Here is a 23,617-nt window from a genome sequence, read left to right on the forward strand (position 1 = left end):
ACTTTAGATAAGCTAGGAAAGAAGAAGGACCCTAAGAGAGACATGCATGTATCCCTAGTAACAAAGGGAATTAGATAAGAGCTCGTGTGTAAATTGGGAGCATATGGGAGGGAGGTAAGGGGAGGTGGGAGGAGAACATGTGGGAACAGGATAGGGTGGGGGACAGATAAGAAGATCAAGGAAAGAGATATCTTGTTAGAGGGAGCCATGATGGTGTTAGGTAGAAACCTGGTGCTAGGGAAATTCTCAGGAATCCACAAGGAAGACCAAAGCCAAGACTCCAAGCAATAGTGTGGAGAGTGCCTGAACTGGCGTTCCCCTCTAATCAGATTTATGACTACCCTAATTGTCATCATAGAACCTTCATCTAGTAACTGATGTAAACAGACACAGAGATCCACAGCTAAGCCCTGGGCAGAGCTCCCAGAGTCCAGTCAAAGAGAGGAAGGAGGGATTAGATGAGCAAAAGGGGTCAAGATCATGTTGGGGAAACAGACAGAGACAGCTGACCTGAGTTAGTTGGAGTTCACTAACTCTGAACAGGCAGCTGAGAAACCTGCATGGGACCTAATTAGGCCCTCTGAATGTGAGTGACAGTTGTGTGGCTTTGGCAATTTGTGAGGCCACTGGCAATGGGACCAGGATCAATCCCTAGTGCATGAACTGGCTTTTTGGAGACCATTCCCTATGGAGGGATACATTGCTTAGTCTGGATACAGGGGAGAAGGGTTTGGTCTTGTGTCACTTTGATATGTAATACTTCATTGACTCTCATTACGCTCTCTGAGAAGTAGATGGGGAGCAAGGTTGGGGGAAGGTGAGGTTAGTAGGAGGAGGGGAGGAAGGGGGAACTTGGTATGTAAAACTTGGTTGGTATGTAAAATGAAAGAGAAAAAAGTGCTAGCCAAAAGGTAAAAATATAAAATAAAAATAAGATAATAAAATTTTAAAAAAGAAATTATCTCTATATTGTAGGATATTTGAATACTTGTTTCACAGTTGGTGGTACTGTTCGGGGAGGTGTACATGGTACACCTAGAGAAAGTATGAGACACCTAGAGAAAGGAAGTCATCTTTGAGATTAAAGAGTCTTGTTTCACCTTCCGTTTATTCTCTGTTTCATTCTTTCCACTGAGGATGGGGGTACTCAGCTCATCTGGCTTCCACATCTCTCAGGTTTGATGGACTTATATGCCTCTGGAACAGTATGGACAAATAAACCCTTCCTTTTAAAAGTTTTTTAGTCACAGTATTTCACCACATCAACAGAAAAGTAATTAATACACCCTCCATCCTTCCTAACTTAGAGTCAGGCCTTCTGCTTCTTGTGCATGTAGATGGCAAAGGCACCAATTACCAGTAGCAGTTTGGGTCCAAGGAGCAGAGCTACAAGGATTTCAGCAGTATCTGATGTCTTCAGTTCTGAAAATCAAGTGATAACAGGAACCATTAGAGAGCATACAAGGAGTTTATCATCAGGGATCTTTGCCTGTCCCATTTGTGGATTCCCAAGCCCATCAAAGCTCTGAGGAGTTTATATCTGTGCCCTATTCCAGCTTCAATACTGAAACATATGGTATATATAATACAGAAGATAAGGTAAAGAGATTTCAAGTTCCCCATTGGCCCTGCCACAGGTCACCAAGTTGCCCTTCTAGAGAGACTGGGTAAGACTTTGTACTCAATGCCACATAGCACATTTTTTTTAAATTTATTTCAGTAACTTTTTTCATTTATTTTACATACTAACTGTAGTTTCCTTTCTCTCCTCTCCTCCAGGTTACATCCCCTCCCATCTTCCCCCTCCCCTTCCACACCTCCTCTGTCTCCATTCAGAAAGGGGCAGTCCTCCCATGGACTTCAACAAAGCATGGCACTTAATATTGAGTCAGGATCATGCTCCCCTCTTGTTGTCAAGGCTGGGCAAGGTAATCCAGCATGAGGAACAGGTTCCCCAAAGCCAGCTAAGCACCAGGGACAGGTCCTGATCTCTCTGTTAGGAGCCTTACAACGAGACCAAGCTACACAACTGTCACACACATACAGAGGGCCTAAGTCAGTCCCATGGAGGCTCCCTAACTGTTGGTCCAGAGTCCATGAGCTCCCAGGAGTTCAGGTCAGCTATCTCTACAGTTTCCTTCATCATGACCCCCTGGCTTATACAATCCCTTCTCCCTTTCTTCGGCAAGATTTCTAGGGCTTGCTGGGCTGTGGAACTCTGCATCTGCTTCCATCAGTTACAGGATAGAGTCTCTCTGATGATAATTAGGTTTGATGAACAAAAGTTCCTACAAAGAAGCTGAACTTTCAAACTGAACCTTTTGTAATGATTATTCACTTTTGGAAGTTAAGTGAATTGGAGAGTTTGGAATGTTGTTGGCCATATTTAGCCCCATTTATAGCCATAACAGTGCCTTTCTCTGTACATGACCTAACAGTGCCATGGCCATTAGGTGAATCACAAAGAATGTACAAGTAGAATAGTAATTTTCCTTTGAAGAGTATTAACATAGAAGATCTCTCGTTTCAACCTATCCAGATGCTAAGCATGTAATCAGACAGCATCTGAAGCCTCTAACAGGTTTCTGAACTGTGTTGTAAACCACTTCATCCATGTTTCTACCAATGCATTGCAAACATGTCTTGATTTATGACTTTATTTGTTCTCTTAGCATAAAAATCTAATAAATTGATTGATTACACAGTGGTTTTGGGTGGCCCAAATATGTGTTCCTGGGTTATGGTCACTAATATTTGGTTCCAGAGTGAATTATTTCTTTTTCTGTGGGGACCCATTTTCAGGTTCCTAGTGGCTTTACCCAGAAGGTCTGCATATAGAGGATGATTAGACCACAGGCCTAAATGCAGGTGTCTGAGATGGTCTGCATTTGGTGGTGCTAGGGGAAATTTTTTTGCTCCACCCCTTGGCATTTCTGTAAATACTCTGGGGCAGAGACAGTCAGGGCCTGTTGGAATGGGTTCCAGGCCCACTCTAGGCTATCCTATATTTTCTATCTGTTTTTCTCCACAATCTAAATCCTTCTATCTAATATTTCCTGCTCCTCCCACTCAAGAAAACTCTGGGGAACTGTGGGGTTGGTGATAAGTCACCCACATTCTCTTTGAGGAGAATGTTGTAGTTTTCTGTCAATAGTTAAATGCATAATTTCCCAAATCCTTTCCATCTGGGAATATTATTCCTTCTCTGATGGGGGAAACTGAGCCCTAGCAAGGGTCACAAGATTGGAAGATCCTCCTTGGTAGAGTTTAGGAAGATCCATGGGACAGTGTACTTTGACAATGACAGATCAGTCTCTCTAAGGTGTAGGAATAGCTGTGAACAGGGCATGCACATGAATTGACATGCTGCCTTGTTTAGGTAAAGACATTCTGGAAAACTCCACAGTTTGGGGGGATGAAGGGATCCCAGTGAAGTGGTAGAGAGCCTGATGAAACCACATGCTAGAAAACATGCAGGTTAAAGATAGAAATTTTATAGATGGTCCAGGAGAATAGGTGTTGTTCTTTGTAGCATCCATCGTGATATAGCCTATGTCCACCCCAGTGCAGATGCCACCTGAAATATTTCAGCTCTTCAGGAAGAGTTAGTCTCAATGTTGAAATGAGTCAATGATTAAAATTTCTTTTCAAGAATAGAAACAGGTGGGTTGTTCTTTGAGTATAGTGTTCACCTAACAGGTAATGATAGGTTAGTTTCCTAGGTTCAATACCTAGCACACCATGACCACCACCAAAAAACAGTTTGGTAGTGCATGCCTATAATCCTATCACTCACTTGGAAGGTGGAAACAAGAGGGTCAAAAGTGTGAGTTTTTTGTATGCCAGGTTTCCTGAGACACTGTCTATTGTGGTTTTAAATGTCCAAGTCTACAACCTAGAATGATAGGAAGAACATTTCAGCAAAGGAATTGTATAGATATGGTTGACCTTCTGATGTGTTTGTGGAGCATTGCCTTGATTGTTAATTGAGATGGTAAGTACTACCATGAATGTCAGTGATACTGTTTTATTAGATACAGGATCCCACACAGTGTAAGAAAAATAAAGAGATCTAGGTGGTCATTACACAGCAAATGGGTAGTAGGGGTATATTTGGTTCTCTCTGCTCTTGCCTGTGGGTGTGATGTTTGAGTTCCTGCTTTTAGTTTCCTTGTGTATCCTGGAGTTGCAAGCTAAACCAAACCTTTGCTTTCCTGAGTCTGAAATGAAACTATAACATGTCCTGAAAACACAAACAAACAGACAGACATAAACACACTGACAGACAGAAAGACAAATATGAACAAACAAAAATCCCAAGAGCAGAGATGGTCTTCATGGGGCTTTAGGAAGAAGGAGAACCCCAAATGTATGTTGCAGAGTTGAGAATACAAATGCTATTACCTCCTCTCTCCTTTTCAGTCAAAAAAATTCTCGATGGCCAATCTGTGCTCCAGCTTTCTGAGGAGGTGCTGTGTCTTTTCTTGTCACTGAACTGTGATCACATGCCTTGCTCAGTTAAACAGGCTGTTTATACCTGTGCTTATATTCACAGTGTTCTAGAAAGGCCAACCTTCCTACATCCACCATAGAATGCTTCCTGTGATTCTGACCTGGAAGAATTGACTGGAAACTTGACTCAAATAGGAGAATTTTGACGTGATTACTGAACTGGCTGGCATTGAAGATCCCAACCATAATAGTAATTGGCCCCAGGGCTTGTAGTAGAGGTGTGATTGTTTGTATTAAACTTGCAGACAATAGTTATTCATAGAAAGGTAATTCTTTTCCATCAAGCATTGAAGTGAATTGGCTCCCACCTCAAGAAACCAACAAGACCAAAGTAAACCAGGAACAAACATAATGAAAGAAATAATATCCTTATAGTGGCAAAAAAGTCTAAGTAGACTTCACATCAAGAGAATAGGATCTTTACTTGGACTCTAGGAAGGCAAGTTAAACATAAGTCATGCTAAATAAAGAGGCAGAATAATTGTTCCTTTAATGAGATATTTTTTTGTTTCAGAATTCTACCCCCAGAACAGTTCTTGCTAGCTGAGCCACCATGAAGTACAGAAAGATCTCATCACCTTTCTGAGGCCTGGCTAGGATGGAACAACTTTTTCTTTTACTTTTTTTCCTATCTTTCTTTCAGAGGTTGGCCAGTACGAAAGCTTGATTTCTCTTGTACTATGGGCTGCACTAACGTCTCTCAAAAGGCCCATACTCATCACTTGTTCACCATGTATCTGAACTTTTTGTTGGCTTGAACAGCATGTTTCTTAAACTCATTTGTTTCTATTTTTGTTTTTCCCTTCTCTCCTACATTATCAACCTCTGGGAATCTGATGAGATTCAGAGCTAGGTAGCCAGAGGTACTTTTTACTTTCAAACACTAATAAAATTCTCATTGAGCTTCCTTCCATTTGAATCCACTTAAAAGTCTTTTTATGAATAGCACTAAGAATCCCAAGAGGAGAACCAATTTCCACTGTATCCTCTGGTAACCCAAAAGGAATTTTCCCAAATTCTTATAACAATATTGAAGAGAGAACAGTAGAAATCTAATGAAATAGAAAATGAAAAAATAGATAAGATCCCTGACCAAGTTTGTTTTGGAAAAGAAAAATATTAGAAATTCATTGTTTTCTACATCAATACTGAGGGGAACATCAGTATGTAATTACATATGCACATACATTTATACTTAAAACAGACAATACTATCATCAAAGAAATTCTACAGCAGAAGTTAAAAAACCCAGATTAAATGGACAAAAAGTTCTAAACTTATTTGTTTGGGGGAAAACTGGAAGATGATACTTTTTGAAGAACCTAATTTTGTGGCACACAAAAATTTATAAAGCAATTTTGAAAAATCTGAAAATACATTCCCCTTTAGAGTATTGTGAAAAAATTAGTTTACTTCATTGAATATGAAAATGTTATTGATTTTGAATGAAAATATCCTTATATACCTGAGCATCTACTGTGGACTGCATTTGTTCTGTGTGAACACACATGATATATCCATCAGAGAATATAATTATGCAGCATCTACATAATTCATACTCTAAGGGAGCTGGTGTTTTCTAAACTTTACTGTTTTAATAGTGATGTAATGGATAATTGGGTGACCAATTATTTATCTAATAGATGAAGCTCACAACAAAAGATGTATGACAAGGAACCTGAGTTTTTTTAATGTCATGGAAGTTGATGGCCACTCCTGGTATTTCATGAGAAGGCAATAAGAAATATTCATATAAATGGGTCTCTACTTAACTCTATCTAAGTACTCATATAGTAACAAGTCAAAGGGAAATACTTAACTCTAGTAGCTAAATTTCATATACACTGTCATAAACAACATATACACTGTTGATGACCTTGCTCCTAGGGGCCTTAGATTTCCCTTCAATACATTAGACCAGATCACATGGTCTCAGGGCAAGAAGTCATCATCTCCATGGCTTCACCACCCCTAGATACTTTGTATGTAAAACTGATAACTCATTAGGTGATTGATGAAAGGCCAAGATCACAGCCAAACTGAAATTTGCATGCAATCATGATCAGTTGGTGTCTGAATACATGGATATTGGTTCATTATAATAAAGATGGAGGAAATGAGACCCCTGTTATGACCACTCAGTCAGTTGGTTCCTGATCCACAGTAAAACTGCAGGTCCTCAGGAGGTCTGTCAGAATTACACTCAGGAGGTAACATAGAACACTGAGTGAGGACCCAAATGTCCATGGAAAAGTGTAAAATGGAATGGAGACAGGGAAGATACTGAAAAGGAAGAAGATTAACATGAGGATATAATAAATGTTAGGTAAAAAGAGTGTGGTAGGATAGGATGCTGTCTTTCTGTCTCCTCTATTTAATATTTGTCAGTGTCAACACATCAATGGAGCAATATATGAGACCTGTTAGAAGTTGGCAAAGAAAGCCAACTTTTAACATTCTACTTAGTTTGTAGATAATAGGATTATAATATAATAAACATAAATGCTACCTCTGACATTCAAAAACGACACAAAATTTACGAACAGCCAAGAAGTCGGGGTGGGAACTCACCAGACATGGCACTAATACCTTGCTCTCTCGGCTGTGCACTGGCCACCACAGTGTGGGTTTTTAGGACTGGTGGCCATCCATCATGCTCCACTTTGCAGGTGAATAGTATGTCCTCCTCATGGGCAGATACATTCAGCAAGAGCCAGCTGGTCCAGCTGTAGGTTCCATCCTTGTTGACTGTGAGTGTAGAAGGCTTTTCTATTCGGGATACTTTTCCATTCTCAAACCACATCAGCTGAAGTCTCGAAGGGTAGAACTTATTCACTTGGCAGGTGACATTTATCTGATTCCATACAACTGCTGGCTGCTGGCTGATCTCCAGGGTGGGTGGAACTGAAAAAGACAAGCAGAAGCTGAAACAGATTCCAGATGAAGGGCTGAAGTGAGGAGGACCAACTGTGTTGCAAGTGCCTTTGAGGGACAGGAAAAGTTTTTGTGACAGAGTATAGCTACTAAACACATCTCCTAACACACAGGAGCACAGGCAGTGAGTGTCATAAGTGAAATTAATAATCACAACTCCCCTGTGCACTGGGATATCAACAACAGCAGTAAAACACATGAAAATGCCAGGACTGATGGGTGGCTCATAATCAGTATAGCTGTGATTTCTTCTGTTACAATAAATACAATTTCTCTTATGTGCTGATCATAGTCTCTGATTCCCATCTCCAAATGGTATGCATGAATGCTTGCTGGAAACTATGGACCAAACCATTCTGAGCAGAAATGAACTTGAGCTTGGATTTCAAGACATTTACCTCTGATGATGTCAGACAAGTTGGCAGTCCCACGGAGAGGGCCTCCTTGCAAGGTGACATGGGCCATCTCACAGATGATCTGAGACCAGATATCCTTAGCAACTACTACCACCCGGGTTGTGCTGAAGACACTGTAGGTGTTGCTTTCTTCTTCAGGGTTCACAGTAGTTTGGACATGAGAGAGCTCATTTCTATTTTTGAACCACTTCACTGTGATGTTCTGAGGGGAGAAGCCATGAGACCTGCATGTGTAGTTCACTGTCTGCTCACCTACAGTTCTGGATGCAGGGCCCAAAACCACAGGAGGAGATGGTTTAGCTAAAAAGAAGAATGTAGACAAGGTTTTGATTGTGATGGTTACCAATGATGACATAACATTGTGAAGAACCTTCCTAGATACTATCACCATCATCATTGTTTATTGTGGTGCTAGGTAACAATACCAGAGCTTCATATACACTAAGGACATGTTCTACTGCAAGGTCATAGCTATAGTCTTTAACTGTTAATTCTCATCAAGGCTTTTTGTTTTATTTTTGTTTTTCCAGAGTTTTGATCTGGTCTTTCTGTGGTATCCCTTGTTCTTTTGTCTCCACAGTTTAGCACAGATGCCCAGGAGAAAATGAGGAAGGACAAAGCTAGGTGGAATTCTCAGCCTTGGCAAAGGAAGACAATTACTAGTACATTTTACATTTTCTATCATCTGCTCCTGCTGGCTTCCTCTGGAAACCTGGCATATCTAGGGAAAATATTTGTAGATTCACATCTATAGTAACCCAGGAAATAAATGATGTCCCAGAGGTACCACAAAGCTGAAGCCCTTCCTGCTTCACCCAGTTTTTTGTTTTCTTTCCTGAATTACATGCTAGCAGGTTTCATCTGTGCCTGAATTTAACATTGAGAGCTCACTAGCTGCATCTCTAAACGAGCTTCAGTTGGACTTAATTTGAGGTTTAAAACACTGCTTACCCTCTGCAGAAGAAGCTCAAGGTGGTTCATTTCCTGACTGTTACTCATAAGAGACACAGGTGTGAGCCTGTTGAGCAGACAGTGACCCTCTGGTTGAAAGCACATGTATGGTTGGATGAGTGTTAGGAAGGCAGTGTGACCAGTAGATGTCTTGGCTGACATTATTATGTGTATCAGGCTGCATTTGGCAACATCATACACATTTATATTTCTACATATATGACTCCTCATATGTGCATCACACCAGGAATGAAAACAAGTTTTTATTTGAATTTAAACTATCTAAACACTGGCAGACCTGATGTCCTTGCAAGTTTGAGAGATGTGGTAGTTTGAAAGTATTTCACCCCCATAAGCTCATAGATTAGCAATATTATGAGGTATGGCTTTGTTGGGGGAAGTGTGTCACTATAGAGTGGGCTTTGAGGTCTCATTTGCATTAGTTATGCTTAGTGTGAGACAAATTTCACTTCCTGTTGCTTTGGGATAAATATATAGGACTCGCAGCTCCTTCCTCAGCAACATGTCTGCCTGTATGCTGCCATATCGTGCCATGGTGACACTGTTCTTAATCTCTGAAACTGCAAGCTACCCCAATTAAATAATTTCCTTTATTAGAGTATCTATGGTCATGGTGTCTTTTCACAACAAGAGCAACCCTAACTAAGACAGAATTTGGTACAAGGGACTGGGGTATTGCTATAATAGGCCTGACCAGATATTTCTGGAGGTATTTGGACTTTGTTACTTTGGTATAGGAAAGTAGCAGAATGCTTTAAGTACTGCTTAACAGGCTATGCTAGCAGGAGTATGGATAATCTGAACTTTAGGGGCCTGGCTCAAGAAGTTTCAGAGGAGAAGAATTTTAGTATGTTACCTAGGATGGTTCTTTTGATATTTTGCTGAAGAATGTGGCTGCTGTTTGTCCTTGTCTGAAAAGTCTGCCTGCAGCTAACTTAAAGAGTGTTGGATTAATTGCATTGGCAGAGGAAATCTCAAACAGCCTAGTATAGACTCTATCATTTGCTTATTAGTGTTAACTTTAATGAAGATTTAAAATGAAAAAGAGCAAGCTGAGCAAGGAAAAATACAAAATTCACAATTTGAGGAGAAAAGGAACATAAGGAAGTAGAATGGAGCTAAGTCCTGTGTTCAAAGAGATAAACAAATTAAGAAATGGAATAAAAGGAGTGGTGACCTCAGGGCAAGATCCCACCCAACCATGCTTCCAAAATGTGAAAAGGAATTAAAGAAAATCTTAGATTCAAGTGTGGTGGTATGCACCATTATTGCAATGGTCCAAAGGCAGGCTGGTGCATCTCTGAGTTTCAGGCCAGCCTGGTCCACAAAGCAAGTTTCAGGACATCCAAGGTTAGGCAGTGAAGGAAAACAGAAAACTGGTGAAGATGTAATTGAACAGTGGGCTCCATCCCCAGCAAGCCGTAGAACTTGGCAGGTTTGGCTGCATAGTTATGGCTTTACAATCAAGAAGTGACTAAGGAAAGCTATTGAGGCTATGCATGTGTCATGGGTGTCCCTGAATACAGGCCTAGAGAGGCCATTTCATGAAGCTGTGAAGGTGAAAATTGAATTGCCTTGGAAACCTCAAGATATTGGAAATATCAGAGTCATGGGATACCTGCTGAGGAAAGCTGCTAACAGAAAGTAGAACCAGCCCAAGAGATAGAAGTATGTTGCAGTCAACCAAGCTGAAAGGAGTTGGAGATCTGAAGAACATTTTGACATCAGACATGGAGATGCAGAATTTGGAATTTGCCCAGAAGTTTTTCAGTCTTGCTTTGGTCCAGTATTTCCTCACTAAACCCCCTTCCCTACATTTTGAAATAGTAATATATATCCTGTGCCATTATATATTGGAAGTATATAATATTTTAATTTTCAATACATGAGGGATTGCAGTTAAGAGATTGCATGAGTTTCAGAAGAGACTTTGAACTTTGAAATTTAAAACATGTTGATACTCTGATAGACTATGGGGATTTTTGGAGTTGGACTAAATGAATTTTTCATTATGATATTATTACAAGCTTATGGGGGCCAGAGAGTGGAATGTGTTATTTTGGATGTAACTGGACCCCATAATCTCATAGGGAGTGGCATGATTAAGAGGTTTAGCTTTGTTGGATAGGTATGTCCTTGTTGGAGGAAATGTGTCACTTTGGGGTTGGGCTTTGGGGACTCCTATGTTCAAACTGCTCAGTGTGACACACATTTCACTTCCTGTTGCCTTTGGATCAAGATATAGGAATCTTGGCTTGCTCTTCAACACCATCTCTGGCTGCATTTAAATCTTGGTCTTTGTCTAATGAACATCGGTGTCCCCTTCCATAAAAACTATGAAACATCACCATAGAAATTTTAATATGAAGGTAGAATTCCATGCTTAAACATGTGCTTACAAATTCTACTTATTACTGCAGTTATTACTAGATGTGAGATCATATATTTATTCTTTGCCATTGTTGGCTGCAGCAAAATCCACAAAGGCACAAGATGGCATGACTCTAGATTGTTCTTGCCCCTCCCATGAAATATCTACTTAAGGAGCAGAAGGCTTTATACTAGTGGTTCTCAACCTTTTCAATGCTATAACCCTTTAATACAGTTCCCCATGTCATGGTGACCCCCCCCAACCATAAAATTATTTTTGTTGCTACTTCATAACTGTAATTTTTCTACTGTTAGGAACAGTAATATAAATATCTGATATGTACAATATCTAGTATGTGGACCCATGTTGTTCGACCATCAGAGGGATCTTGACCCACAGATTGAGAACTACTGCTCTATACCCTGAAATCCTTCTCTTTCTTAATGATCCTCTCATTAAGTTGGCCAGTGGCTTTTACAGTACAATCAGGACTGTAAGGACTTCTTCCACAGGGGCTAATTGCAGAGAGCTGATGACCATGATAAAGAAGAGTGCCAGAGCTCAGTGAAGCACTGTGTCATTAGATAGACTTCTGAGGGAAAAAGAAATGCCTGTCCCCTGAAACTGTTATAATGCAGACCTGTGCAATCTAGGAAGGTTATGTCCCGAGAGTGAAGTTGAACATGGTTCTGCTTTGGCTGGATTTTAAGGACCCTGGGGTCTCCTCCTGGAGAAATGTCCCTGGCACATTAGTTGGTCTTCAAGTTGTTTTCATCAAGCTGTGCCCTGCTGTTCTGAAATATACATTGTTGTCATTCCTCAGCTTGGTGGCCAAACAGTTCTATCAAGGGAATAATATCAAATATTTCCTGTTGCTTCACAAAATGTATCAAAATAGATTTTCAATCCAGGTTGTTTATTAGAACCTTCTGGAGTCATTAGATACGTCTGATACCAAAATTCATATCAGACCAACAAAAGGAAACTGGATCTGGGATTTCTCTCAGTTTCCCAGGTTATTTCAAAGAGCAGCCTGGTGAAGAACCTCCAATCCCAACCTAAGTTCATTAAGGCCTGGAAAGGGAGAGTAAAGAGTCCAAGTTCACATGGCCTATTAGTAACACAGCTCACATTTAAAATATGTCCTACAAGTCAGCAGTCTCTCTAAATATGTTATATGACTTTACTCCTTCAGTATAGCCAGTCTATATACTGTGCTGGCAGAAAGTGGGTACCATGTGAGGGAGGCCCCTATGGGGAGGGTTGTCCAAGGCACACATCAAAAAGTAGCAGTGCTGGGATGCATATGTGGACAGTCTCTGTCTTCTGTTCTGGAGAGCACTGCACTACCAATGCCATGTAATAATCCCTGATATCCACATCTAGGATGTGTCCACAACATTGACCAGGTACCATAACTATCATTATCACATAAAAGGAAACTGAGGACTCCACAATGCATAAAGTTTCTCACATGGCTTTCTGATTTAAGTCTCCTAGCAATTCTCTGGATTGTCATAGCACCCTGGAAATTGGGTGCAGTTGTATATGCCTGTGTCCATGTCAGAGGAGCCACAGGTGACAAATGACTTTAGGGGATCAGTCAACCACCATGCAAGGCACTGATGGGTGATTCTCAGATAGGCAAGTCCCCAAGGACTTCAGCCCCAGAATATCTATAGTTATTGCTGTGACTTTACATGTTTGCTGCTGCTGTTTTTCTCTGGTAAATGGCATGGCGTGAATGAGTATGGGAATCCCTACTGCCTTTAATTTAGTCTTATTATCTTATGGAAATATTCTGTTCTACTGGGCATTTTTACATGAGAATTATAAAGATGATTTCCTCCCAATCTGTACTGTTGAACTGAAGCAATGATTTTAAACAATTATAGTGTTAGTTTGGAGAGGATTTTGATGATTGAGGGTCTTTAATAAATATAGCAAGGGATTATGTGGCTATCTTAGTGAGAAAACTAATATAGGTAAAAGCAAAATATGTTGTCACCCCACCCCTAATAAAGCAGGGACTGAAGAGGATAGAAAATAAGAAAAAGGAAATATCACACAGCTATTTTCTTGAGGAGCTGTATAGACTGTGCCTTAGGTTAATGATTAAGAAAGAAAATTGTGTACCATTATCTAAATTAGTTCAAGTTCTTTTAATCTTAATGTTGAGAGCTGTGTTCATGGGTTTCAGTGTGCATCATAGATGAAACAAAGTTTTAGCTATGACTTAAGGTTAAGTTAAGGTGTTTTTGTTACTAGCTTTGAGAGAAAAAACCTGGGGAAAAATTTAAAATTCAGAATGGCACATAGTTGAATGAGTGACTCGAGGTCAAGGAACAAGATCAAAGCAGCCCAGTTATTACTAGCTAGCATGCCTTTCTTGTAAGGATGGATTGACAATCAAAGATGATGATTAATTCCTTGTGCCTATTTCAGACTTCAAATTCCTGATATTAAAAAAAAATTGATGGATAAGTATGCACCCTGGGGATTTAAAATAGAGATGACTGATTCTTTTTCATATATAATCAAAGTTTAGATTTGTGATTCTTCTAAGATTTCTTATAAGATTACCTTTTGAGATAAGTAATGAAATGACTGTCTCTTTCTCTGTAACCATAAAATGCAGCCTGTCAGCAAAAGAACTGGTTTAGAAATATACTTTGCTTGCTTACATACTGTTAATCTATAACAAGTTGCCTGGGTATGAATGTATGTGGACTTTGGGGACTTGTTTTTCATCTGTAGTACATAAAATGTTTCATCATGTAAGGGATATGGAAAACATGTTGGATTTTATTTGTATTCGTTGTAATCATTCCCTTAAAAATAGAATGTAACCACATTATAATTTTTATACTGCTTAAAAGATTTTCCTGGGAGAAATAAGCTTTAAGAGAAAAATTAGTTAGAAGGAAGACATTAAGAGAGACAGAAAGGATACGTCTGGATAGAGGCAAGAAAAGAAATAAAGAACAGAAGGAAAAGATGATAGAGAGACCTTAAAAGTGTGTGTGTGTGTGTGTGTGTGTGTGTGTGTGTGTGTGTAATTTCCCTTTTTTGCTGGCCCCAGAGTTAAGTTTCTTGCCCCTTGCTGGCCCCAGAGAATAAAGTTTTACTCCCTCAGATAGAAAATTCAAATTGAGTGATTAGTCCACTGACTCCATGACTCTTCTTCAAACCGTGAGTTGCGAGAGGCTGGTCCTCATGGCAGCAATATGTATACATTATACAGAAGGAGAAACTGAGGTTCAAGTTAAGTAAGCTATCCAAGGTTTTAAAACCATGATGCCACCTGGATCTGTGCCAGGTGGTACATAGAGGGCCTAGCCTTTACCTCCAAAGGGTCAGTGGTCATCACCAGGCTACAGTTGAGGATACTGAGGCTGAAACAGAGACTCTGTCTCCACTTCCCTCTGTGTCTCAGAGGCCATTTCCTGTGCCCTCACTTTCATTTACCACAACAAAGCAACTGTCCCCACTTCTGCAACCCTGCCACTGACTCTGCCTCTTCTCTAAGAATCTAACTAGAGGAATTCTAAGCCAAATCTCTGTTCTAGGGGGCTCCAGACAGGAGGTTCTCATTCCAGGGGCCTCAGGCTCTGGGAGACCAGCCTTTTTCCTTCTTCCATGGACAGATGACATTTTTAAGACTAGACACAGGAGGCAGCTCCATTCTCTGACTTCTGCTTGGAGAATAAACTATATAGGATGTATACCCTGTATTCTGTGTTAGTCTATGATGCAGGGCACTTTGTTAAAATCTTGATTATTCTTCACCTGCTCACAAGTCAGGTATTCTCTACGAACCTCAGCATCTTATCTAAAGGGAAGAAGTGACCTCTCCCCTACAGCTCACACTTAGGGAGAAAATGACATAACAGAGATGTGGCATATAGCACATTGTTATGTTCCCCTCCTTCCATACACTCTGTCATCAAGGGCATCCTTAGAGCAAATGACATGTCAGAATAAGTATGACTGGGAGCTTGTGGATTGCATCTTAAATGAGCCACTTGCTGGTTGGGATTGCCTAAGAAATCCATGACCTAGATAGAACTTCATTGTCCTTATTTGTGACATCTACCAAGTTAGGATGAAGCCAGTCTCCCTGTCACTCTCCATTGGGTGGTGTGAGACTTGCTACAGCTGCACACGGGTAGGTAACAGGTAATATGCTGATAAACCAGTTCACCCTGAAACCCAGCAGGCCTTGACCACAGGGTTTGTGCCTTATTGTCAGGACTGTGGTTTAATGGGGTCATCACTGTAGCACTGCTTCTGTAGAGACAAATTGAAACAAATGAAACATTCTTGAGCTGGGATCTGAATTAGTGTGTCTCTAATCACTGGACTAGGATGCTTTGTTTACAGAGGGCAATCGTTTATCAGTTCTAATATGGAATGAGGGTATGGCTAGCATTAGGGTAACTTTTCAGTCACTACCATTAGTATCTGAGTGTAAGTAACATCTTGGAACCTTGGGTAATTGATGATGAATGGAAATGCTGGCTGAGAGAAATTCTGACTCAGCATCTCTTATGCTTCAGGCTCCTAAGTTGAGATGGAGTCTCATGCTTGGACAGCAAGAAGCTGGTCTGGAGTCAGATGTAGGTTCAAGACCAGATCTCAGCAACAATGATCACAATGGCTATGTGATCATGGACAGGGCACTGGAACACAGGGCTCACATCTCAAACAAGACTGGGCTGGATAGACTTACTGTCCTTCATTCTGTAAAATTCCCAGAATAAAGACTTAGAAAGAAAACCTCAGGCCTCTGTCAGGAGTGTCTTGTTGTTGTTCAGCTGATGTCTGGAGGTCTTCCACATGGAGACACTCTCCAGGATATAAGCTTATGTTGCCCAGAACCCTCAGTTCCTGTGAGAGTTGATCCTTGCAATAAAATGTTTTCAGACAGATCCAAGTCATAGGCTTAGCTTGGTGCCAGCATCTAAACCAGGGCTGAGACATTCCACAGAGAATGTGCACATGTATGGAATGTTCTCAGTGTGTTGTGGATGAAGAGGAAATGGGAAAAGGACACTGTGCCTTGACCCTGTCACTTTCTGCTTTCATGTACTTTACCTCTTGGGAAGGAGGAGACACATGTCTTGGGGGTAAAGAGCTCCTGCTTGCCTGCTACCTGCCATCTCTGTGGTCATATACATGGAACCTGTCGTAACTAGGTTCTGGGTCATTGGGGCAGAAAGGAAAGACTTACTCAGGTGGTGAAATACACTCTGGAGGCGGTAGGCCAGGTCTGACCCTGTCACTGGACAGGGCAGTCAGCTCTCAGGGTTTTAATGTGGCCAGTCGGCTGGGCTATGCTGGGACAGACAGAAAACTAAGCACTGCCAGGCATTCAGACAAGGGTATTAATTTACCCCCATTTACCAGAAGGGGACTTCTAGCCAATAGGATGTCTAGGCCTCAGCTCCCTTGGTCCACAGTTGGTCTAAAATCCCCTTATGAACACAAGGGTCACTTCCACACTAGCTTGTTCCTTGCTGTTCACAGAATCTTGGGCACATTTTGACCTGTTGGAGAAATCAGGGATGAGGAGGACAACGCAGTACTTACCAAGCACATACAGCACTGTGCCTCCCCCAGACTGAAGCTCCCTGTCAGCGTCTGCTCTGTTGATCTTCACGCAGTAGTATGTACCAGAGTCAGCAGGTGTGACATTACTGATACGGATGGAAAAGTCCAGGTTGTTTCTCTTTGAAGTATCTGTAACATTTGTGACTCTGGGGAACTTCTCTCCTGTGAAACTATATATTAGGTGCCGACTCTGCCCTGCACCCCTGAACCACTGCTTGGGCCCCACAGGGAGCAGGGAGGTCACAGTGCAGTTCAGAATGGCTGAGTCTCCAGCAGCAACAGAAACTGATTTCTCAGGCTGAATCACCTTCATCTCCCATGCATCTGCTCTTGCAGGAAATATCAATTAGTTGCTCATCCTGATGGGAACACACAGGCTCCTCTAGTTCGTAATCATATACTGCTACTTCCTAGAGCTAAGAATGATGTGATCACAGTTCTCCTCACATGGGCCTCTGAACACAAGGATTAACACACACAAGGAAACTGAATCCCTGACACTGAGAACTTGGCAGGATTCTGACTGAAGCACCAATTCTGTTTGCAATTCTCGTGCTTCATCTAATATCTGCTTGATTTTCATCTTCTGTATACATGGAATGAGCACTTCTTATACAATAGTATTGTATTGATTTACAGGACTATTTAAAGCTAGTTATATATGAATATAAGAGCTAGATATAATTAATGAGATGTACATTTGACTATAAGATTCTCTAGTTCAGGTCCCCAGCTCACCACAAAGTTTGCTTAATCAGATGGAGTGAATATTAATTCCATAGATAGCTCCCAATATGTAATAACATGCACCTTAATTAGAGAAATAAAACCTCTGTTTAAGTTACCAATTCTTAAAAATATCTCTTATAATCACAGTAGTTAGCTAATTAATTTTACATTTATGTGTATTTTGCTTCCATGCATGTCTATTCACCAAATGCATGCTTCGTGGTCAAGGAAGCTAGAAGAGGGTGTCACAACCCTTGCAACTAAAGTTATATATAGTTATAAGTCATTGTGTGGGTGCTCAGAATTTTACCTGGGTCCCATGGAAGAGTAGCAAGTGGTCTTACTCCCTGAACCATCTTTCCAACCCCAGCATTATAGTAACTTTAAGGATGATGTAACAGATTCCTATAAAGTTAATGGTCTGACACAACAGAAATGTTTTATTTCATGCTTTGGAGGTCAGAAGTTCTAATTTGGTGTCACAAGGCAACTATCATGGGCTCACAGCACCTCACCCTCCAGGAGGCCCTGTTGTTTCCTTGCACATGGTGTGGTCACCTGGCTGTGCTCTCCCTTGTCATCTGTCTTCCCATCACAGCATCCTATTTGCTCAGTAACTCTGAGTCCCACAACCCTGACACTTCCGACCCCTTCTTGATCTGGGAGGACTGTACTGTACTGCACTGTACTACACTACTGGACCAAGACTGTACAACATTCATTTGAGATATAAAAAGAGAAAATGAAAGTATGGAAAAGCATTAAAGAAAGTGAAGAGTCCGAATAGCAAAATGTAACACCAAATGGAGAGAAACTATGGGGAGGAACCAAATGGCATTGAGGAGTTGAGATGTATATAATTTATTATTCCAATGGACAGGGTCCACAGAGGATTTAGCGGGTTACAAACGAAATCTCTAAAGTCATGGAAATGGATACAATAACATTACTCAGTCAGCACTGCAGGGGTAGGGGTGCAATAAAGAGAAGAAATTGAAGAATTTGGAGTGTAGTGGCAAGACAATTGGGGGAAAAAACGGTTGTTCAAAACATTCCAGGTTTGTGAAAAATAAGAACTATAATTCCAACACACTGAGCTAATTCAATGTGAGATCAGCTCAGAGAGGCCCACACCAGCACACACTAGAATCCAACAGACAAAAGAGGAGTAACAGAATGCTGAGAGCAGCCTAGAGCATGACTCATCTCATTCTGCTAATGATGTGAACACAGCTCTTATCAGAAATGTCAACATCCAGGAGGCAATGAGATAGTGTGTGTATTCACAGTCCTAAAAGAAAAAAGTATATCCAGAATTTTAGTAAAACCAAGAATTCCACACATGACAACACTATGGGTCCAACACTACGGAGTAAACATGCTCTTCCCAGTTAAAAATCTGAGTTCATTACAGTGATACCTGTCCTGCAGGAGATGTTAATGGGCTTCCCTTGGGCTGAAATAAGGGATCCCAGACAATAAGGCTCTGTTTAAAAGACATTATAACCTCTGTCTGGATGGTAAATTTTAAAATTTCATAAATCATCCTGAGCTCCCAGTTTCCACTTAGCTGTCTGGTAATGGTGACTCTAATATTTTACCTTGTAGTTCTCCTTAATAGCCTTAGTGAGGCCATGTACCTGGAGCTGTTAGGAAGGATGGGGGATGGGCTCAGGCCTTACTGTCACTCTTAGGTCTCAAACAAGACTATCTGTTGTGAAAAATCTGCCTCCGAGATAACTTAAGCCAAAAGCCAAAAGCATCTTTGAGAAATTAAAACTTTGTGTATTGAGATAATGCCAGATCTAGCAAACATGTGTATAGTCTTAGAATACTTACTAACTGAAAAGTGAAATATGGGAATGGGTTGGATTATATGAGCCTATAAGTAATTTATATTTTTGGCATAGCTATGTACACAAATTATATAAAGAATTTTGTCAAAGTTCTATAATTTGTTCCAACTGGAAATCCTACATTTATGTAATAAATTTATAGACTAAAACTTTTGTTAGAATAATTTGTTCCAACTGGAAATCCTACATTTATGTAATAAATTTATAGACTAAAACTTTTGTTAGAAAACAAAATAAAGGTTAAAAAGATGTAATTAGCTTTTGTACTAAGATAACATAAGTCCAGAATTCAAAAAAATGTAGCAACTCTCATAATTTCATGGACTGATTTAATATAGTATTTAAAAACCTAATCATAACTTCAAATTTTATTGAGCAACAGGACCTATAATGTTGATACAGGAATAAACTAGAGAGTAAAAAACAGTATGGATGGCTTGCTCCTTCAGTAGGCTTGCTTAAACAGGACACGACTGTAGTAGCCATTTCTCTGCAACATTCATTAGCATAGATGCTCTAACATAATGAATAGAAACTAAAATGAAATAATGCTTTTGATACTTACAAAATAATTTGATAAATTTATTCTATAAATGTAAAATGGTAAATTTGAGGAGATTTGACAGTCAATGTCATGTGCCCAGGACTCACCTCATCTCTCAAAAAGAACTAAAGCAGTGGTCAGGTGCACGTTAAGGCAACCAAATATGGGAAAATGAAGGAACTCAACAAGGGAGGGACTAGAACCTTCCTTTCTGGGATGAGAGCACAGAAAAGTAAACCTTGTATCCTGACAACTGTGGAATCTGCTTTGCAGAGTGGACATGAGAATCTCAGCTAATTCTGTATGCATGGATGTGGGTGATCATAGATAATGGAAGCATCCAGTCATTACAGGCTTTAGCTGATTTAGGGAGGTCAGCTGGAGTCTGCACAGCAGCTTTGCTTGAGAGATTCTCCATCCTTCTTTTCTGTCTATCCCCAGAGCCCAGGCAACAATAGCTATGTACTATCTAAATAGGGAAAGTGTTTCTGATTTCACACAGGTAGGGGTGTGGAATTAGACAGTCCATCTTATCCTTATCTATATGAGTCCACAGAAATCCCAGCATACTAGCACAGGGGTTCCATCCTTACCATTCAACTTATCCCAGCAGAACCATAATGACAGCAACACACCACCCTGTAAAGTGTCACAATGATGCAAGAGAAAAGTGTTTTAGCATAGAGGAGAATAGAGCATGGTACATAAGAATAAAAGCCAAGGATGTTGGATCTCTTGAGACAATTGAATAGCTTGAACTGTTTGGGAGGCACCCAGGCAGTGGGACCGGGACCTGTCCTTAGTGCATGAGCTGGCTGTTTGGAACCTTGGGCTTACACAGGGACACTTTGCTCAGCCTGGAAGGAGGGGACTGGACCTGCCTGCACTGGATCCACCAGGTTTAAATGAATCCCCAGGGGAGTCTTGGCCCTGGAGGAGATGGGAATGGAGGGGAGGGACTGGGGGAGGGAAGGTGGGGGCGGAAGGGGGGAGGAGAGGGGAACCCATGGCTGATGTGTAAAATTAAACACAAATATAATAAATAAAAAAAGGAGAAGAAAAAAAGAGAAAAGAAACCTGGTTTCCCATGTGAACGACCTTTCCAAAGAAAAGCCGTTTGCATGTAAGGAGGAAGCTGAGGATCCCAGGAGCAGAGAACCATAGACCCTGTCCTCGCTTCATCAGGCTGCAGTTCAAGGGGTCGATCAAATACCATGGCATCGATCAGACAACTGAGTTCGAGCCACAGCTCTAGAAATTGCCCTTAGAGTTTTTGGTTCTTCTGCTTCTTTTTCTCTGTCTGTGGCAATGTGATATGAACATTAACCTGACATGTAGACCCTTATGAGCCAGAACAGTGGAGTACTTTCTATAGTATCTGGGACATGGTGAGTGTTCAGGACATTGAAAAGTCATTTCTCAGTTGATTTGCTGAGTCATGGATCATTCACTGACATTGAATGATCTACATAGTGTCATGGAGCTGGGCACAGATTATAGAGCTGCTTCTAGCTCTAGGTACAGATGTGAATCTAGAGATAAGTATAGCTTGCTATATTAGCGTCCTATAGATTTGAAAAATACCTGGGATAAACACTTCAAAGGTATAAATATGTCCTTGGTGTCATTGATTGAGAGAGTTCAGGGATCCTAGGTAGGCTGGCTCCATTGCTGTGGTCTCAGGGGAGGCAGAACCTTCTCATGAAGAAAGTGTGTAATGGAACAATGTTGCTCATGTCCACCTTACCTTCTAAACACACCATGATTTCTCACAGTAGTGCTATCATCTGGGAACAAAGGGTTTAATACATGAATTCTTCAGTATATTTCAGACTCAAAGGATAGCATTTGTGCTAGACAACTTCCCAATACTGAAGTAAATCTCTAAGATAAATCAGCCAGTAAAGCAGATGTTGTACTAAATATCACAGTTTAGAAATTTCAATCTGTTGGCCATCCTGTTGCACTGGAGCCTGTAGGGAGACAGGTGATTGTAGTAAAGAGACAGTAGTAGAGCAAAGCAGGGCTGGAACATGAGTGCAAGGGCAGAGCAAAGACACCCAATGTCTGTCAGTGACATACACCCCTTTCATAGTGTCTATCATGTGTATTGGGTTACCCTTGTTCAGGTAACAGTGTATGGACTGAGTGTGTGTGTGTGTGTGTGTGTGTGTGTGTGTGTGTGTGTGTGTATGGAGGGAGAGGGGGGAGGGAGAGAACAGTTAAATAAACAGAGCTCATGGACTTGAGAAAGGAAGCTGGGAAAAGATGTAACTATATATTAACTTGATAAAATTAAAAATAAAAAAGCTTCAAGCAAGATGGTGGTGATGCATGCCTTTAATCCCAGCACTCAGGAGGCAGAGCCAGGTAGATCTCTATGAGTTTGAGGCCAGCCTGGTCTACAGAGCAAGATACAGGACAGGCACCAAAACTACCCGAAGAAACCCTGTCTCAAAAATCCAAAAAAATAAAATAAAAGCTTCAGGGAGTTCTAAAATCATCAGAAGGACTCATCAATTATTGCAAGTATCAGTTGCAATGAGAGTGTAGTGAGGACATTTTCAAGTTCGACTTCTATTATTAGATGACACAATAGAGCCCCTAACCACAGTGGGGAGCCAGAGGGCCGCTAAGTCCTGACCTGACTTTACCTAGTTTTTCTCACAGACAAAGAAGGTACTGAAGACAAACAGCCTTTGGGCATCATCAGCAGGGACCACTCAGTGTCAATAATCCTTACCATGAGAAGAAGGAAACAAAGCTCCCTGGAGAAAAGCAAGGAGACCAGTGATGTGTGAGGACTTGTTATATATGAGTTGCTTATGCTCTACATAGGAGAGCTATAACCCCAGTACCTCATAATGTGACTGTATTTGGAACAAGGTCTTTAAAGGTCAATTGAGGTCATTTGTGTGGCCCTTAACCCACTGTGACTGGTTAAATTTCAATACATGGGGAAGTTCCACAGAGACAGGTTGAAGTAAGATCCTGTGTGGAGAGAAGGTATAATTTACAACAGGAGAGGCATCATGGAAGAAAAGTATCTCAGTGGACTTCTTGACCCTGGGTTACCAGCCTCCAGAACTATGAGGAAATGAATGTCTACTGTATGGGCCTCCAGCCTGGGGTACATTGCCATGGCAACCCTAGAAACAGAACACAGGCACTGGTAAGACAAAATAATACAGCCTCTCAAAGCAGCGGGACTTGTTGAGAAGTCTGTGGTCAGATGAGAAAAGAACTGGAGGAGAGAGTACAGAATGAGGAACCTAAGTGAGAATGGTGGCTGAGCATTGCAGAGACACTTCCCTCTGTCCATGTCCCTGGCCTGCATGTCAGCCTCAATGTGCCAGGAAGTGAGCAGAGCGTGCTGAGCATGGAGCCAGGCCATCAGCAGCTTTGGAACTGACTTTCATTCTCTGATAGTACTCAGATTTATATCGATTTAAGTGGGATTCTGCTGAAAGTAACTTTGTCAGCTTTAATGTTGGAAAAATATAATTAGTGTGTTCTAATAATTTTCTGATAGGCTATTTTGGTCACCTGTTGCAACTAATGGACTCACAGAGCAGTGCTCAGGACATTGCCTCTAGAAAATGAACAATGTTCTGAACTTCTCTCCTTTGTCAGTTCTGGTGTTTACCTGAAGTCCTTTAGTTCTATTCAC

General features: G+C 40.9%; 1 protein-coding gene across 2 annotated transcripts in view; it reads right to left on the reverse strand.

The window, feature by feature from the left end:
• Positions 1 to 1,095: 1,095 nt before the first annotated feature.
• Positions 1,096 to 23,617, reverse strand: part of LOC118578702 (signal-regulatory protein beta-1-like) — a 52,036-nt gene continuing 29,514 nt past the window's right edge. Inside the window, exons 3-6 of one of the 2 annotated variants that reach the window (XM_036179868.1) lie at positions 16,798 to 17,142; positions 7,845 to 8,162; positions 7,102 to 7,416; positions 1,096 to 1,422 (exon numbers count right to left, since the gene is read on the reverse strand). In XM_036179868.1, the coding sequence (XP_036035761.1) occupies positions 1,310 to 1,422; positions 7,102 to 7,416; positions 7,845 to 8,162; positions 16,798 to 17,142 (1,091 nt within the window). In that variant the 3' untranslated portion in view covers positions 1,096 to 1,309. Of the gene's footprint in view, positions 1,423 to 7,083; positions 7,417 to 7,844; positions 8,163 to 16,797; positions 17,143 to 23,617 lie in introns of both variants that reach the window. The other variant, XM_036179867.1, reaches the window with a different exon arrangement.

Source organism: Onychomys torridus, chromosome 2, assembly GCF_903995425.1.
Source record: "Onychomys torridus chromosome 2, mOncTor1.1, whole genome shotgun sequence".
NCBI lineage: Eukaryota > Metazoa > Chordata > Mammalia > Rodentia > Cricetidae > Onychomys > Onychomys torridus.